The sequence below is a fragment of the Sardina pilchardus genome, chromosome 15 (genome assembly GCF_963854185.1).
Source record: "Sardina pilchardus chromosome 15, fSarPil1.1, whole genome shotgun sequence".
NCBI classification, from domain to species: Eukaryota; Metazoa; Chordata; class Actinopteri; order Clupeiformes; family Clupeidae; genus Sardina; species Sardina pilchardus.
This window is the reverse complement of record NC_085008.1, coordinates 12,700,032-12,718,661: the sequence shown is the minus strand read 5'-3', so window position 1 is coordinate 12,718,661 and position 18,630 is coordinate 12,700,032. Positions and strand designations below refer to the sequence as shown.

The window sequence follows — 18,630 nt, the reverse complement described above, 5'->3', positions numbered from 1 at the left end:
AAGAGAGAATACGTAAATATGGGCAGACACAGAAATAAAGCATAGCATCTTTATTTCTCTTTTTCTTGTAGTTGTTGTTGTCGTCGTCATTGTTGTTGCATAGGAAATGCACGTATTACTTGCAATAATTGAGTCTGAGTGGACGTGGTCACACAAATGAGCAGAGAGAGGGATGAAATTACCACACTAAAGTCCATGAACAACAGTTTGAAAAGACTCAAAGAAACAAACAAACAAAATGAGAGACTGTTAAGTCAGGACATCAGAGGGGAAAAACACCAGTCACATTCAAACAAAGAACAGAGAGAGATTCAACTAATAGTGTAATCTGACAACACTAATCAACTGAATGAACAGACTAAAGAAACAAACACACAAACAAACAGCTGCTCATGGTAACCATTCGCTTCAGTACAAGTGTAATAGAGGCACAAGGTTTCATTTTTTTCGCTTTTTCATCGGAAACTGCAGTGTTATTAGAGGGAAGTGTGTCACGTGGCAGATGAACCAATGAGTGTTGTGGTCATGGAGGTGTTACTAATCCAGTGGTTCAGTCTTCATCTATCCAACACTCATGCCCTCTGGCAGCTGGGATTGTCCTCATCAGAAACACTGAGTTGTCACAGAATCTTGTCACAGTCATGATGGGCATTAAATCAGGAGAATCTACTCCTGCTGCAGTTATGGCACTGACTTTGTTTGGATTCATATTGACATTTCTGCATATATTTTGATTATAAAAATGAGCTGAAACACCATTAAAGGATGTGTGTTGTTCTGGCAGTAAATCACTCTGTACAAAGTGATTTAGCTCTGAGAACAGAATCTGTACGTACTGTCAGAGGAACAGTGATCATATATGTACAAAAGTAGAATGGCCCAATGACCTCAGCATTAATGGGACCTAAATGACAGTAGGTCATGTAATTCTTCCTAATCAACATTGCAACAATGTGATATAACCCTACACACAGCCATGCAATACATCTTTTTGCCCTTGATAGTACTGATTGTGCCTACGTGTGCCTACATTGATCCTCTTGCAGGAGTCTCTGGCCATATGACACGAGTGAGACAGTGACAGGTCATGTGAAATAAGGTAATCAGTACATATTACACATGCAACTTCACAGGTTCTCGGACCACGAAGCGTCCTGTGCATCACACAAAAACTGGGCCTTGCACACCAGCTAAAGATTGTCAAAGAAGTGTGGGGATTTCACCAAGACTGAACACCTGGACCAGAGGAACAATACTCAGGAGGGGCAGACATGGGTGAACACAACATAGGTGGAGTAATGGAGGAGTAAATGGAGACGAGCAGACACTCAGATGACTATCTCCAGTGTATATCCAGATGTTGTCTATATGACTCTGAAACAATGGATTGAAAATAAACGATCTGGCTATGTTCACACTGCTAACTTAAATTCAATTTGTTTGCTTATTCCAATTGAAATTAAAATTTGAACAGTAGAAACATGCTGAATATTTGGCAGAATATTTAACAATGTATTAGTGGAAGAATCTGTCAACTGTTGGTTTACTACTAACATAACTCCATCTGTCACTGCTAATTCTGATGTATTAATGCCCCAGAGAAAAGACCTAAACATAAGTCATAAATGAACATATTTTTTGTCTGCTCATCTTCACTGCCGATCAACACTGTTGTTTTTCATGAGTAAGCAATTTTCAAAAAAGTCCAAGAGTCTAATTTTGTTTTTTCAAATACCTTCCACCTAGTCTACATTATTACAATCTGTATAAATGTAACAAGAAATGATCAGACTGGACACATATAACTGTTCTGATCTCTCCTGAATAATAGTGCAGAAAGGCAGTTCTACAGACCAGATTGGAAACTTAAACTGGAATTTTCTGTCGTCTGAACATAGCCTTTGAGGCATGGAATTGGGTGAAGGTGAAGTTAAGAAAAGTGTTGAAAAGAGGTAAAAGACTAAAATAATGTCCTGTTGTTTTCACAGATTTTCTTTAGTCATTCACAACAACTTACTAGGCGATTATGGAGCATGCAATTACATTTTCATGATTATTGTACAATAGCTATAATCAGAGGGATCTGACAGACAGCGAAGGCTACTGGTGTTGAGAATTTGAAACAATTATAAACAGTTTTTGTTTTCATTATTCAGAGAGCAATATAATACGGTGTTAACAGGCACTACATATTTTTAATATATCAGGTAATATGCTGGTTTGTTCATTTCCTTTGATTTTAGAATAAATTGTCTTGAAAAAATAAACAACAGTAAAAGAAGGCTGAAAGGCTGAAATCAAAAGTAGATACCAAACCTTAGCATCTCAGAACGGATCTCAGCGTTTTATTCATCAGTGCATAGTTTCCATGCAGATCAATCTGCTGTTAATATGCTGTCAGAGAAGCAGGGCACTGGAAGTCCAAATTGTCACATTTCCATTTGTCTCCATTTTAGAGGCCAGAGATAGCACCATGTAATGCTTTTGAGACAGAAATCAACTTTGCAACGCTTCAGTTGCGCCATCATAATTTAGGCTGTGTACCTGGATGCAAGTTCAATCCCTATTTCGGTTTTCTCCTTCTTAAGATAAAAGACTGAACTCTATTTCATAAGCATGACCAGGGGTTTTCAACCTTATAGGACGTGTTTTCCTCTTTTTGATTGAACTTGTCCCCCAGTTCTCTATTGAAAATCCACTGAGAAAACACTGACCGTTTGCATCTACAAATCTTGAGAAGTTGAACTCCCTTGACAAGAGTTGGCATCAACTCAGAATGGCCACACCTTAAAGGTTGAAAACCCCTGTCTTAGACAGCTAGTCTGAGCAGCACAGCCAACTGACTAGGTTTGGGCGAAAAAGCTAGGACAGGGGCATGAAGGGAAATCAGAATAATGATTGCAGCTCATTATGGATTGTCAAGAAGCAGAAGGAACCTCACATGTTCATCAATATTGCTCACTCAGCATGGCAATGCAATAACCACTGGTGTAGGCTTCCATTACGTTCACCTCAAATGTGTTATTTTCACATGTTGTCTTGGTATTCATTGGATTTCTTTTCGATTGGTATTTCTATGTATGTTGAGATTATTGTTTAGAACTACCCTGTTAACAGTTCAAACAAATAATTCTGCCTCCATCCTTTCATCACATCCTTCACAGCTTTCCTTCATTGATCAAAAGTGAGTATGTCACGCAAAACAGATACACCACAAAAGCCTACAAGAACTGGGACACATTGTCAACATAGGCATCTGACGCATACCTCCATCATTAATCCCCATACTATTTGGCAGAAACCTTTGGACAAGAGTCAACCAATCAGCTCTTAATAAACATTTCCAGGGGAACACATAAAAACTGAAGATCCAGAACAGAGAGAAACACTTGAGAGAGGCAATGCTGGACTTTTCTCTGTCTTCTCTGGTTACCTGACACCTTCTAAACAAAATAGGCAATCATACATAAATCAGATTACATGACAGCATTTCACAAGAATTTTAGACAGGTGTCATTTGTAAGATAACCAGCATGAAGGAATTGGCTAGACTAATCTGGTCATGGTAGTGATGCGGATGGAGCTCAACACATCTAAATCAATCAATGGAATAATGAGTACTGTTTGGCAACATAAGTTTGGAGAAAATAAATAGAACAAATAGATAGAAAACGGTGGTGCGAGTATTAGGAAAAAAGACGTACATTGATGTGCATTTGCTGTGGTTCTGTGTAAATTTGTAGTGAGTTACTGTATCAGGTTTAAGGATCTAACTGAGAGTTTCACTGTACAACTTGCAAGGACATTTATAGATTTACCTTCCAGGTGTATCATACGAATATTAAGAATATTTAATATACATCCTGGCATACTGCTCCTGTCCAAAGGTTTATAATGTAAAGTTGAAGTAGAAGATGTTCTTTCTAAAACCAACCAAAGATGGGAAAACTCACCTGGGTTGTAATATTGGTGATAATTCACCAATTCTAAGTGTGTTTTACAAAGCATCAAGAAGCTCAGCTATGTGAGTGCTGAAGATGGAGAGTGAGGGTGCTGGGATAGACCCTTGAGCTCAGAGAGAGTGGTTAGTGGAGGTGGGTAGAAGGAGAAAGAATGTGAAAAGAAAAAAATAATCATGTTGCATATCAAGCTGTTTATTTTTTTCCTGCATGGAATGGTGAACACAAAAAAGATGCCTAGATGCACTTATAATAGGGGCATCCTTTGGCTGTCTATGTTATTGTCTTCTGCCTAAACTAATTTTTTAAATGCAAAAAACACTCTTTTTCCTTACCAACATCCTCAGAGTTACCTACTGTGGATTTATCTTTATCAACACTGATGCAACAAATAACCTTCAAAACATACAGCATACTTGTCACATCCATTTACAATAGGGTTTTCACCTCATTTCCCTATACTTTTCAAGTACAGGGATATTCCATACCACTGAAAAAAAGAGAAAAGTCTTTAAATACATACAAAAAGGAAAGCAAAACAAAAAAAGAAGAACAGGAAAGTTTTCAACTTAAATCCAGTTCCCCGAGAACAAACAAAGGAAACAAAAAACAACTCTATTAATGTGGCCTTAATACAAACAATCAGAAAATTCACAACACTAGTTTTTTCCTCATTTAATCAATGTTACAAAAAATCTTGCATTATAAAATAGGGCAGCTTTAAAATCAGTGTAATTAATAAAACTATACAACATACAAACAACATATCTCCCACAGTCAGGTGCTTCTGCCCTGTTGGCCTCTCTGCTCTTTTCTGCTCAGTTACACGCCTCTTTGTTTGTTTGTCGTCTCTTTCCATGCACTCCGCTATTCCTATTTCCCAAACTAAAATAACACACACAAACACAAGAACAAAATGAACTGCCCAAACTATTGCTTTTATATTCCTTTTCTTTTGTCTTTCTTTAAAAAGGGTGCAATTTTGTCATATCTTACACACACAGCCAAATCTTACTGATTAGATGATAGGCTGCTTTAGTGACACAAAATGTCCGTGCAATTATTTTTCCCTTCGCACTTTTAGGCCATTAAGGCCATTTATATTCCTAAGAATTTTTCACAATTGTCATTTAGTTTTTATTTAGTGCAGATAATTAAGAAAGTAATGCCCAACTCATGTCTAAAGGGTAGGCAAGAACAACAACAAAACAAAACTGTCACACTAGAAAAAAGCACAACCCACGCATGTGTAACTGTCAAACCATCACATCAGACATCTGGGGAAAACGTCCCCATATTCAAAATGATTTTTTTTGTAAATGATATATGTTGTAGACAGGAAACAGGTAAACAATTAAAATAGCTTGGAAGTTTGTTAAAAATGTACATAAATGTGGGCGATTACTTCCTCCTGGACGTCATTAGTTTGCTTTGAAAGTGTGTTATTTTTGTGATGAAGAGGAAGTTTCCTTGTTTAAGGCTCACATGTGACTAAAAGGTAATTGAAACAAATCATTTATGGTCAGCTTTACCATTAGGTATAAAGGAAACTGGATATCCGTAAAGGCTGAATGGACACAACCACGTCAGGCTCTTCCATGATGGGACTGAGGGTGGGATGGGGTGTCAGACAAGCTGACAACTGGCTCTGCAGCCAATCAAGTGCAACACTAACTTTGGTTAAAAAAGTAATAATAATAATAATAATAATAATAATAATAATACAAATAATAATATAATACTAATATAATAATTATAATAATAATAATAATAATAATGACAAAGCCAGAATGCAACATAATAAAATGACTAGTGAAGAGTGCAAGCAAGTATTGCATATTGTTTTTTTTTTTTAGCTTTTCTCATAGTTAATTTCTGGGAACAAAAACAAAACAAGTTGTAAAAATTAGACAATCCAAAAACAAAATCTGACGCAAACGTAGATTTCTATGTAGAAATCACACCAATATTCATAAACACTGGTGCGTTAGTGTTAACACAGACAAAAAGGGGATGCGCAGGGAGATATTTGAATGATGAATCCTACAGAAAGGGGGTTTCTACTGTGATAGACTTGTCCAAGTGCAGAGCCAGACAGGCATACTGTAGGTTGTGCAATGTGCACAGAGAAAGCACAGGAACACTGCTTTTTAGTGAGACGGGGAGTAGGCTTTGTGCCAGTATGTTTCAAGATCATGGTCTGCTCCACTGACAGTAATCTGACTAAGGTCAGTCACCTGTCCGTTGTTGAGGAAGACCTGTATGGAGGCTATGTTCTAGGACCGAGAGGGCTGAGACGGGAAGAATAGTACTGAGCTTTAAAACTGGCAGCATCATCTTCACCACCATCACTAGACACATCCATGATCGTAAAGGTGAGAATGAGCCTAAAGGAAAATATGAGATTCTCCACAGAGGAACTTGTGCAACAACTCATGACTAGACCATTGCTCAAGGCACATTTATGAGGAACTATAGAATTCGTGCAATTTGAGAACAGAAAATGAAATACATATTTTAAAGAAACAAAATTTGAACAAATGAAGGTAAAAATCCAGAAAGGTTGAGAACCAAAAATTGTCAGAGATATCTCAATCTGACTGATGGTAAAGGACAGCAGGGGGCCAATGAATTGTCTGTTGGCAAGTGCCTTATGTCAGGATTACAATATTGTGTCTTAGCTCACACTAACTCTACAATACTTATGTAAAAATTTGCCACTAACACTAGAACATGCAGATTTTTTGACGTTTTTTTTTGTTTTTACTAAATTGAGATTGACAATGAATGTGTCGGTCATGTATATATGTGTAGTATAGGAAACATAAAACAAAATCAAGAAATTAAACAAGGAGAAAAAAGTTCACTGCTTACGAAGCAATGGAAAAGCTTCGCTCATCTGGTTGCATTCTAGTCCGATGTGGTGTTCATGTTTTCTATCTTTTTTTAGAGGTTATTAAGAAAGTATTTATGCTACCTATCTGTTATTAAGCCCTGGCCTTAACCCAAGCCTCAAAATGAGTATTTTTTTACATTAGTGGATGTCTTGATTTTGTTCATGATGCTTGTTTAGATGATAAAACTGAAAATTTAATCAAAATGAGAAAATTTCTGATGATGATGTTCAAAATTTGCCCACATTCTTGATTTTGCCTGATGTGAAAATTGAAAAGAAAAACCTTTCTTGTAAAAATTATGTGCTTTGTTAAAATAAGTTAATTGCTAAGCATTTTTGTTTTCTAATGAGCTAACACAGCCATTTACATACTTCGTACTATGTACGTACTTTGTAGCGGCTCCGAATGCTTTTAAAAATTGATTGTTTAAATGACAAAATCTCTTAAAGGGATTTTCTCTGTTCTACCAACAAATTTACACAATGAATAAACAAACAATTAAAACAGCAACAATGTAAAAGTACAACTCCCCTTTTCTCACAAGGTTAATTTGTTCTACACTTTCTTTTTGTACCCCAATATTTTAGAGTCCTGGAGGTGTAAATGGACTAGGAAGGAAAAAAATTATATATATACTGTATGTATATATGAATATATATATATACTTATGAGAAAAGTATATATACATATGTATATACTTTTTAACAATCTTATGCAGATATTTAAAATTCCAACAGCTATCTGAAAAATTGCACTTTCCTCACTTCAGTAATCTACTGTTTACCTTAATACCATGCTTCCAGCTTCTGGTAACGCTTCACCCTTTTCTCCACCCTTGGCTTTACTGATCATACAGACCTTTAGTAGGATATATGTTGAAATAACTGAAATAACTTTTATACAAAAACAAATATGAAATATGAACATACCTCCACGACAGGATGTTTTTTTTTTCCTTTCTAACAAAAACCCTCCTGTCAAAATACACTGTGTAGCCTCTCAAAGCTTGTGTAATTTCACCTGATTTGACCGATATCAAAAACATCAACCTAAATTGTCCTCTCATCCCCTGCCCCACATCCCAGGGAAAAGTAGGAAGTCCTTGTCTCTGGTTTACTGGGATGTTTGTAATCGCTGTGATATGTCCATGAAAAGGCTCTGAAGAAAGGATGGCTTCCCTCCTCCATGCACAGCTTAGCGATGGCCAGTGGTCAGGAGTATGGTGGGAGTAGGGGTGTATTGAGTGCTCTGACAGTCCTTAGGGCTATGTGAGTAGGGGGCAGTTTGGCCTAGAGAGGTCTAAGAAACATTTCAGCAAACCTCTGCACTCTAACCAGTGCACAAGCCCAGCAGAGCAAGAGAATCAGACAGTTCAGGATGTTCTATGATGGGAAAACAGAGGGAGAAACAGGAGCCCCAAACTGTACAGGTCTCAAGTAAGCACAAACACACACACACACACACACACACACACACACACACGCACACACGCACACACACACACACACACACGCACACACGCACACACGCACATACACACACAAACAGCAAAAGCGGGACGAGTTCTGCCTGGTGACCTGTGTGTCAAATCAGCTATAGTCACCAGCTGAGGAAATGATTGATTATGTCACAACATGTTGTCCTTCTCCAAGCGATAGAAGAGGACTAAAAGAAAATGCTAATAAACGTGCACTTTTCAAAAAAAAGAAAAGGAAAAAAAAAGAATATATATTGTTGCTCTCCCATGGAGATGTAGCACCTCCTGTTGAGTTGGCCTGCTACTATATATAAATATAATATATAAACCATACATATGCAGTAATATATATGGGCTATATATATATATCTATATATATAGCGCATGTATGTAAGCATAAGTAGATTTCCTTTTTTTTTCTGAGGGGCAGGAACGGTGGTTTGTGTTCTGCTGTAGCCATGCGTCTGTCAGATGCAAGGGGTGGGGGACTTCTCTCTGTCAGACAGGTGTACAGGTAGACAGGTGAACACGGTTTGCAGGTTGCACTCGTTTTGGGGCAAAGGGGTTCCTCTGAAGGGTGGTGAGAGTCCAGAATCTTTAGCCCAGGTACCACTGAGAATGACAGAAAAAGAAAGATGCAGGCTATTATTGTGAGAATTTTTGAACATATTTTGGCTGGAATATATACAGTAATGCAAGGTCCTATAACAAAGAGAGTCCGTTCCCAACAATACCAATCCAGTTCAGCGTGCTGTACTGTAGATTCATCTCTCACATGAATAAATAAATATTTTTTATAATTTTGTTTTACAGCACATTTACATCCACTTTACTTTCTCTCACATTTTCATGTGTTATTTAATTTTGCTGGTGATTGGGTATACCGTCTTTTGTGTGTGTGTGTGTGAGAGAGAGAGAGAGAGAGAGAGAGAGAGAGAGAGAGAGAGAGAGAGAGAGAGAGAGAGAGAGAGAGAGAGAAGAGAGAGTGTGTGTGTTTCTTTAGTCTCCTTCCCACTGTAGGTGTCCATTAAGTCACTCAAGTATGGTTAGTATGGTTTAAGTAGGTGAATATTGTCTGTGCACAATCTTATAATATTTCTGCACATTTGGGAGGGTTAGATTGTCCACTGCTTTACAGGCTATCTCGTTTTCTCGCTGAATGCTTTTAGGACTCTCCCATGCTCTATTTCCATCTCTCCCTAGATTTCTGCTTTATTCCTTACCCCCCGTTGTTCGCTCACATTCTACCTTTCCTATTCGCTCCCTCTTTCGCTTTCCCTCCTCATTGCTATGTGATCGAGCATAGGGTGTGCTTGGGGAGGTTAGACTGCTGCTGCTCTGTAATCCTTCAGTGGAATGGCTTTATTGATTGCCCCCCGCTCCATTGTTCACATTTCCAGCCAGTGAGCCCAAACTGCCTCCCCTGCCCCCCCTGTACTCCCCACTTCCTCCTCCCTCCATTCTCAACTTCCCCTCCCACCCAAGTTCAAGTTCATCCTGGTGTTACATCATGTCTCGTTGCCAGGGACAACCAGACAGCTGTATACGTGACTATCATTAGCAAGGGCCCTCCTATCCCTCGTATTCTCTCTTTCTTTCTCTCTCTCTCTCTCTCTCTCTCTCTCTCTCTCTTTCTCTCTGACACTTGCTCTCTCTTTCCCTTGCTGTCTCTCACATCCATGCTATACCTTCTCCTCCTTTCATTGAATTCTCCCTGTAACTTCCTCACTCTATGTTATTCTGCTTTTACACAGATCTGCAGCACACACACGCACACACACACACACACACACACACACACACACACACACACACACCCACACACACACACACACAGTATTACTGATTCATAGAGATAAATGATCCTGTGGGTGGTCCCTTCAATCTTTCTATACCTCTAAACACACACACACACACACACACACACACACACACACACACACACACACACACACACACACACACGCACACACACACATACACATACACACAAACATCTAAGGCATCCACCAATCCAACTGGATTCCTTATCAATCTGCAAAACTTTGTGGCCAATGAACTGAATGAAACTGGCCATTAATAAGCCAAAAGTAACCCTATCTTCCCTCTGTTCTTTACTAAATGGCACATCTAAATACATCCTAACATGAAAAGCTTTAATTAAAGGATGGGGCAGATTGAAAGTATCACACACAAATTCATTGCAAATTGTTAATCAATAAGCCATAAGCCAAGATAAAAGGGCAGAGTGATAAAAGAGAAAGAGAGAGATAGAGGGAGTAGGCATCCTCACACAGGCCTTAGCCTTGCTGCTTGTTTAAATTCTATCACTTGCCACAAGCGGCGCAGGGAAAGTGGAAGGTTAGTTTTTAATCAATAGAAGTTGCTGACTCTGGACTTTCAGCCTCGGCGCAGTGCAGCTTCCTTGTGTCTTTGTCTGTTGGTTCTCAGGCACTCTCAAACCTTTACTCTCTCTGTCCTTCCCTCCCACCCCCTGCTCCTTGTCCTGAGAAGACATTTCTGCAAGACTAGACGTTTTAAAGTGAGAGCGGGGTAGAGACATAAAAAGAAAAGAGAGTGACAATAGAGTGAAGATGATCAAAAGGACAGATGGTAAGGAAATAAGAGATGAAGTGATAAACGCAGTATTTTTTGTCATTTTGCTACATTTCCCTTGCAATGAAGAGTCTTAGGGTGGCTACTATATTATTACTGCTTAAATAATCAGCTACTATTATAGTGTTGTGCAGATTGATAGGTTAGGCGAAGCGACATTAATTAATGACAACCTTGCCACCTGAGGGAATTTGTCCTGCACAGCATATGCTACAGCCTATGCTTAAAACAATGTAGCCAACAACACCTTACTGACAGAGTAGGCACTCAATCAAAGACCATGATGAAGTATTCAACATACTGCGGCTGTGTAAAACTGGAATCTGATGGATCCGGAATGAATATCTTTATCATTTTCAACTTAAAAACTAACTTCACGTCTGCAGAATGCCATATCGATAGTGAAAGTGAACATATTATTACCCTGCGTTGGAACTCAAACTCAATGTTTAATGTGTTAATTTTCAGCCCATAGGCCTACTAAAACGTCACGCCATGGTTATCTAATATGAAGATGACAGTATTGTGCACAAGATTCAGGGTCTTCGCACACATTGCGAGCTCAGTGTACACTCTTAAAACAAATGTGTTGAAAACAATGCAACTTGTGTCCAAATAGGGACAACACAGTTTGTGTTGCTTCCTACACGTTGCTTTTGTTATTTGTAACACAATATGTGTTGAAAATAGCACAACTTGCGTTGTTTTTTTTAACACATCTCTGTGTCCAGATAGGGACAACACAGTTTGTGTTGTTTCCAACACATTCATTTTAAACTGTATGAGTGAATTGAGCTCAGAATGTAGACACAATTTACTTTCACATGCCCGCAAAATAAGAAAATTGTGCACACGATTTGATCTTTTGATTAGTGAGCTCAATTTATTCAAATGTTCCCACATTTTAGTAAATTGAGTTCACAATGTACATAATGTATGCACAACATCAGTTTAAAAAAATAAATAAAAAATAAATATACATATATATATTTCTTAATTATTTTAACTTGACCTTTTTAAGGGCTCCATAATATATTTTATGCATTATTGTGTTTACATCAAAGTTAGTGTGGTGTTCCTACACATCGTAGACGATGCTGTTTCCTGGGTCCTCTCTATTCTAATCAAGGGTTGTCTTACAGTAATCACCACACCAAGAAGACTGAGGGAATTAATCTGCTATTTACAGTACTTCCTACAAAAATAGTTAAAGTGAAGTAAGTAGACACATTACCCTGGTGTAATTACTTAGAGCAGATGTGGAAATTGAATGACTGAACTGAAATCGCAAGACTTAAATAATCTTTCACTGTTAACCAATGCTCCGTTGGATTTTGTTTTACCTCTGACAAAATTGCAATCTTTTCTAAGCAGGAGAAACTAAAAGATAACTAACTGTTTTGATAAACATGTACATAACATGAAAAGACTAAACGATCAACAGAAATGAAAGCACAAGCTGAGCTAAAACATTCCTCTGAATAGAACCCAAACAAGAGGGATAAAGGCTGGCTGGGCATCCTGATAAACGTAAGTTATGGAACCATGCAGGAGGACCTCGGAAACTGCTATCCCACTTATACTACATTTCAACCACAACCATTCAATCCCCTAAAGAGATTAATACGATGAACCAACACCCATTTCAGAATGCTGCGTTCTTTTTTATTGCTTCTGCTATACCGTTATTACCACAATTTGCTGTTGTCATGGTTAAGACTGTTCAAGGTTTCTGGATGTATGGAAACATTAGACCACCTAGCAGCCAATAGATCTTCCCATCACTTTTTAATGCAGTGCTGTATACAGTCGAGCAGTGTATCATTACATGAGTGATTTATGAAAACACTACAGCTCCACACCATTGTCAACCCACAGAGGATTCGTTGCATAGCAAATATAATAGTGGTAAGACAACAACGAAATCCCTAAACTGACCCTTAACAACTCCTACATACACACACACAACCAAGGACATCTTCTAAAGCAACATGCACACCTTGTTACCTAGTGGTCCTTCTGGAAATTTAAAATTCGGGAAGAATTCTTTACATTGTATTTGAGTATTAGTTTCAGTATGTTTGCCTACTGCATCTGATCAGCAGATCTCTGGAGAATCAGAGCTCTCCAGGACAGTACTGAAACTATAGGTCCCCAACCTGCCTGCAACAGGAGACAGGAGCTCTCACTGAAACCCAAGCAGATGTAATGAAAAATAGCAAACTCATTTTACACCATAAAGCACCTCTCTCAGCCATACAAACACATCCATAAACACATCGAGATGCCCATGTAGGAACATAGAGATGCCTTCCTCTTGAGGCATGCCGCCTCACAGCTAAAACCACAACTTCAACAAACATGTGTGGGTACGCACACACACACACACACACACACACACACACACACACACACACACACTGACACACACACACACACACACACACTGACACACACACACACTGACACACACACACACACACACACACACACACACACACACACACACACACACACACACACACACACACACACACACACACACACACACACACACACACACACACACACATACACTGACACACACAGAAATTACCCTGGAGTGGAGACTCCTCAAGGTGAAACTGTTTTAAAAAAAGAGGTTGGGACCAAGGATGTGAACACACAGACTCAGACAGAAGTGAAAAGACACACACACACATGTCCTACGATACCTACACAATGCAATCTCTGTCCATGTGCAGTATTGGAGAGAGGGGGCAGTGTAAGAGATAGACACACAAAATTGCCTGAGACAGATAGAATCCTACAATGCATTTGAGAATCAGAGATAGAGCCTGATAAAATGAGAGAGCACTACAGTGAAAGTGAGCAGGAGTGAGAGAGAGAGAGAGAGAGAGAGAATGGTGATCGCCTGTTCTTTTAAACTTGCTGTCAATGGAACAAGTAATCTCATCATGCGCAGAAGTGCTGACTCAGGCTCCGGCTAAAGTGCCTGCGGATGAGTGTCATCTCGGAGGAATTCTGCCTCCTGTAATGCAAACCAGGTTGTCCCTGAGAGCTTATACGCCAAACAGCTCCGTGCCACCGTTTCCATCATGCGCTGGACAGGTCAAACGTTTTTGGCAGTATTTATTCAGATTTCACAGCAGCCGGGACACAAAGCATACTAATATCAGTGTATCAAACTCTCACTGTTTAATTCTCATGATCAAAGCACATGATGCTTTCTACTGTAAAAGGTAATATTGATAGCACTGGTGATAACTTGTTATATAAATGGTAAAGAATGAAGAAGTAATTAGAATAACAGAAATGACCAGAACCTGTATCATGCATGTATAATTACTATGTAGTAGTATTAGTATACAGTGGCGATGCTGGCAATTCTGCAAGTGGTTAACAGTAACACCAAGAGCAACTAAATGTACATCGAGCGTGGCTCTCAGGTTCTCATTGTGTTCTGTAACAGTTGTCACCTTTCAAATGCCCAAGAGTCTGATTATCCACGGGTTTCACACAGTGTTGTAGTTTGAAATTAATCTCCTGTGATTCATTTGTCACAGAAAGCCGGCAGAAGTACTGCCACCTGCTGGCTCATGGTAAAACCACATAAAAGGTGGGAAACAGATTCAACATTTCGACTCCCAGTCATCTTCTGAAGACTCAGAAGACTTTTTCATGAACTGTTAATTTAACCTGCCCCTCATCCTGCGTCTTACAGGATAATTTGACAGTTTCTGGTTCAACTGCATATACCAATACATGTGATAAGTATGTTTTTTTTTATTTTTATAAACTACTATTTGTTGTTTTTAAGACTGAGGAGGATGGTCCACCGTTTCCTAAATTACTCAGCTACTATGAAGTGTGTGTGTATGACAGAGAGAGAGAATGAGAGAGAAAGAGGCTTGATACTCTAATTGTTGTATCACTACACTGTTGAAATTACATGACTTGCTATCTTCTGCTCGGCAAGTGTGTTTGTTGTGGGTGTGTGGGGGTTGACTTCACAGGCATAGCTGGTTGTGTGTGTGTGTGTGTGTGTGTGTGTGTGTGTGTGGGGGGGGGGCATGCACAGGGTGACTGGACTGTTTTCTATGAGGGCATCTACCACGACTCTCTATGCTCTGACAATCTAAGCCTGTTACAAAGGGTTAGAGCCAATGACTCCCGAGACAGACAGACACACACAAACAGACAGACAGACAGACACACACACACACACACACACACACACACACACAAACAAATGGGCGCACTGCCCACCCACAATGCCCAAATCATTCTTTCGCCAGCTTTTCTAAACAGACACCCCCTCCCACAACTCCCTCACCCCACCACACACACACACACACATCAAGCCCTCAATCATCCTAGCTGACTGTCCAGTTGCTCTTACACCATCGTTGCTGGGCAGCAAGGTGCTGGAATGTTTACTGTTAGTAGAGTCAAATCCCCCCCCCCCTGCAACCACCACCACACTCCACCCCCATCACTTTCTCCTTTGACTCCTGCAGCCTTAGCTCTAAGCACTGTGCACAGCTTTTGACCCTTTGCAGCCCACAGCCCATAGGTAGGTAACAGCAGCTGAAAACTACACTCAGGTGCTGGATAACACTGACTAGGATGCATAGGCAGGGCAGTGGTCCTCATCACCAAGCAACTGAGAACTCTCTACCTTCTAACTTCAGCTCTAGAAGATTATGTCCAAGATGTAATGTACTGTACACTAAATGTTTTTTGGGGTGGTGTGGTAATTTTGTATAGGAGACATGACTTACATGTAAACTTGCACATGCACACGCACACATTCTCGCATCACACACATTGTCTCTCAGCTTGCCGTCTCCTCACTGCAGTGAAGTCTTCAGACCAATTGTTTAGTGCTGAAGATTTGAACTCAAATAAAGGTCCCATATCTCACGAGCAGGAGCAGAGAGGAAAGGCCAGGGCCACACACAAAGAAACACAAATAATAAATAACCGTAAATAACAACAGCTCGGAGACAGCCCAGTCTTTGACACGAACACCTGCCTCCATTCTTATGGCAGAGTGCATCTGGCTGTGTGTGTGACAAGACCAATAAATCCACAATAAGTCCTCAGACACACACACACACATTTATTCACACACATGCTCATACACACACACACACACACACACACACCTGACGCCATCTGAAAGCTTGAGAGCAGAAACACACATGAACACACACAGACAAAACACACACACACGCGCGCACACACACACACACACACACACACACACACACACACACACACACACACACACACACACACACACACACACACACACACACACACACACACACACACACACACACACACACACACACACACACACACACACACACACACACACACACACACTGATATGCAGCTCATGTGGATTTCCAATTCCAGCCATTGACAGGTGCCCTGTTGAGTTTTCCAGGAACACAAAGTAGTTCATAAATCATTCCAGGGGTCACAGAGGAAAGTTTTGTGTGTGACTGTATATGCTCATGTATAAGTATATGGGGAGGCAGTGAGAGAGAGGGAGAGATTGAGAGAGGTAGAGAGCGAGAGTGAGAGAGTGTAGATTTGCTTTGGTGGCCATACTTATTCTCCCTATAAATGAGGGTTTGATAGAGTTATACACATGCCGATCCCACAGAGAATGTTATAAGAGAAATCACACACCCCAGGGGGACACACAGTGCCACTACCCCACAAGCCTGTAAACATGTGTGTATGAATGTGGATTTGTTTGTGTTGTGTGTGTGTGTGTGTGTGTGTGTGTGTGTGTGTGTGTGTGTGTGTGTGTGTGTGTGTGTGTGTGTGTGTGTGTGTGCATGAATGTTTGTGAGAATGTGATATATGTGACCTGTGTGACCATGACACAGAGGAATGTCTGTATGAGGCGAGAGAGAGAGACAGAGAGAGAGAGAGAGAGAGAGAGACATAGAGAGAGACAGAGAGAGAGAAAGAGAAAGAGAGAGAGAGGACGTGTTTGTATCTGTGTGTGCATGTGTGTCTCACCTGAGGCTGCTGAGGGATATTTACAAAGCTGGGGTCTCGGGGGCCCACACTGACAAAGCGCTGAGCTGGGGACGTGCTCGGCGTGGAGTAAGCTGCACACACACACACACACACACACACACACACACGCACACAGAGACAGAAAACACACATACACATAGAACAGAGAGAGAGAGCAAGGTCATCACATGCCAGTAGATACATTCATGAGAGAGAGAGAAAGAGAGATAGAGAGACAGAGAGAGAGAGAAAGAGAGAGAGTTTCAGACTTCCAAAAGGGAATCTGAATCTTCACTTTATCAAGGTGCCTCTTGATGAAGTGATACACAATCATCACAGCCATATGAAAGTAACCACATCACATGAGGTGTAGTGTATAATATTGTACTTAAGTGTGTGACAATGTGTGTTTGTGTGTGTGTGTGTGTGAGAGTGTGTGTGTGTGTGTACATTCTCCTTAGTCTGTAAACTTTAGAAGTCATGTATATTGAGAAACACTATAGGTAAAGGTACACTATACTGTAGTGAGTTTATGTTTATTGTACTCTATTCTAAAAACTGGATGAGAGGCACTTAAATCAACCTAAATATCTAATATCTGTGTATGAGAGCGACTTACTTGGCGAGGTGGGGGAGTTGCCCCCTCCCTCGGTGGAGGTGGAGGGCGGTTTGGAGTCTGACACGGGCAAGGGCACGGGCCGTGCCATGGGAGGGGGTGGTGGTGGGGGCAGCATCGGGGTGGGCAAGAACGGGTTGTGCACCTTCCCCTGACTGCTGCCGTTGGGCTGGAGGCGGGACGAGGTAGAGAGAGAGAGAGAGCGGGTTGAGAAACGTCAACACACGTGCCAAGCATAACACTCTCTGGACCTCAACAGACACACTGCCCAATGAACTCTCAAGCTAACAAACACATGCGCCTCCCACTGACTGTCGCTGTTGGAGCTCTTGGAGCGTTCCAAAAAAAAAATCTAAACACAGACCTCATCAACACACAACCACAGTCCTATATATATGTACATGTATACAGTATATATATATATTTAAATATACTGTATATGAATCATACATTTATTCTCATTAAAACACACAAAAAACTGTCCTGCAGACACACCCCCGTGGAGCACGGATGGCCCCTTGAAAAGTAGGAGATTTGAGCTGCTTGTAAGAGGCGTGGTTCAGACAGGGCTCAGCACTTTGTGTCTCCTCCAGCCCATAAACTATTCTGCCGCTCTGCACACTCCTCGCCTTATAATCTATGACCCCAGCAGCAGCCACCAACAGCAGGAGAGGGAGCGGGGAAGATGGAGAGAAATAGAGGAGAGAGAGAGAGAGAGAGAGAGAGAGAGAGAGAGAGAGAGAGAGAGAGAGAGAGAGAGAAAGAGAGAGAGGAGGGGGAGGAATGCTACAGGGTCATTCCTCGCTGGCCGCTCAGATTTATGCCAGCCTCTCTGTGTGCATGCTTGTGTGTGTGTGTGTGTGTGTGTGTGTGTGTGTGTGTGTGTGAAAGAGAGAAAGAGAGAGAGAGAAGCTAATACAGCATTCTCAGGGAGCCCACGTAAACACTGTTCATCTCCTGAATTGGATGGCACAATAGATACCGCAGTAGCAGCACGGTGGGGAGACACAAAGAGACACG

The 18,630-nt window shown here is 40.6% G+C and overlaps 1 protein-coding gene across 4 annotated transcripts in view; it reads right to left on the bottom strand.

The window, feature by feature from the left end:
* Positions 1 to 4,138: 4,138 nt before the first annotated feature.
* Positions 4,139 to 18,630, bottom strand: part of nfia (nuclear factor I/A) — a 118,468-nt gene continuing 103,976 nt past the window's right edge. For all 4 annotated transcript variants that reach the window (XM_062555469.1, XM_062555471.1, XM_062555470.1 and 1 more), the window contains 3 exons: positions 17,614 to 17,779; positions 16,995 to 17,086; positions 4,139 to 8,945 (listed from right to left, as the gene is read on the bottom strand). In XM_062555469.1, the coding sequence (XP_062411453.1) occupies positions 8,931 to 8,945; positions 16,995 to 17,086; positions 17,614 to 17,779 (273 nt within the window). In that variant the 3' untranslated portion in view covers positions 4,139 to 8,930. The remainder of the gene's footprint in view (positions 8,946 to 16,994; positions 17,087 to 17,613; positions 17,780 to 18,630) is intronic.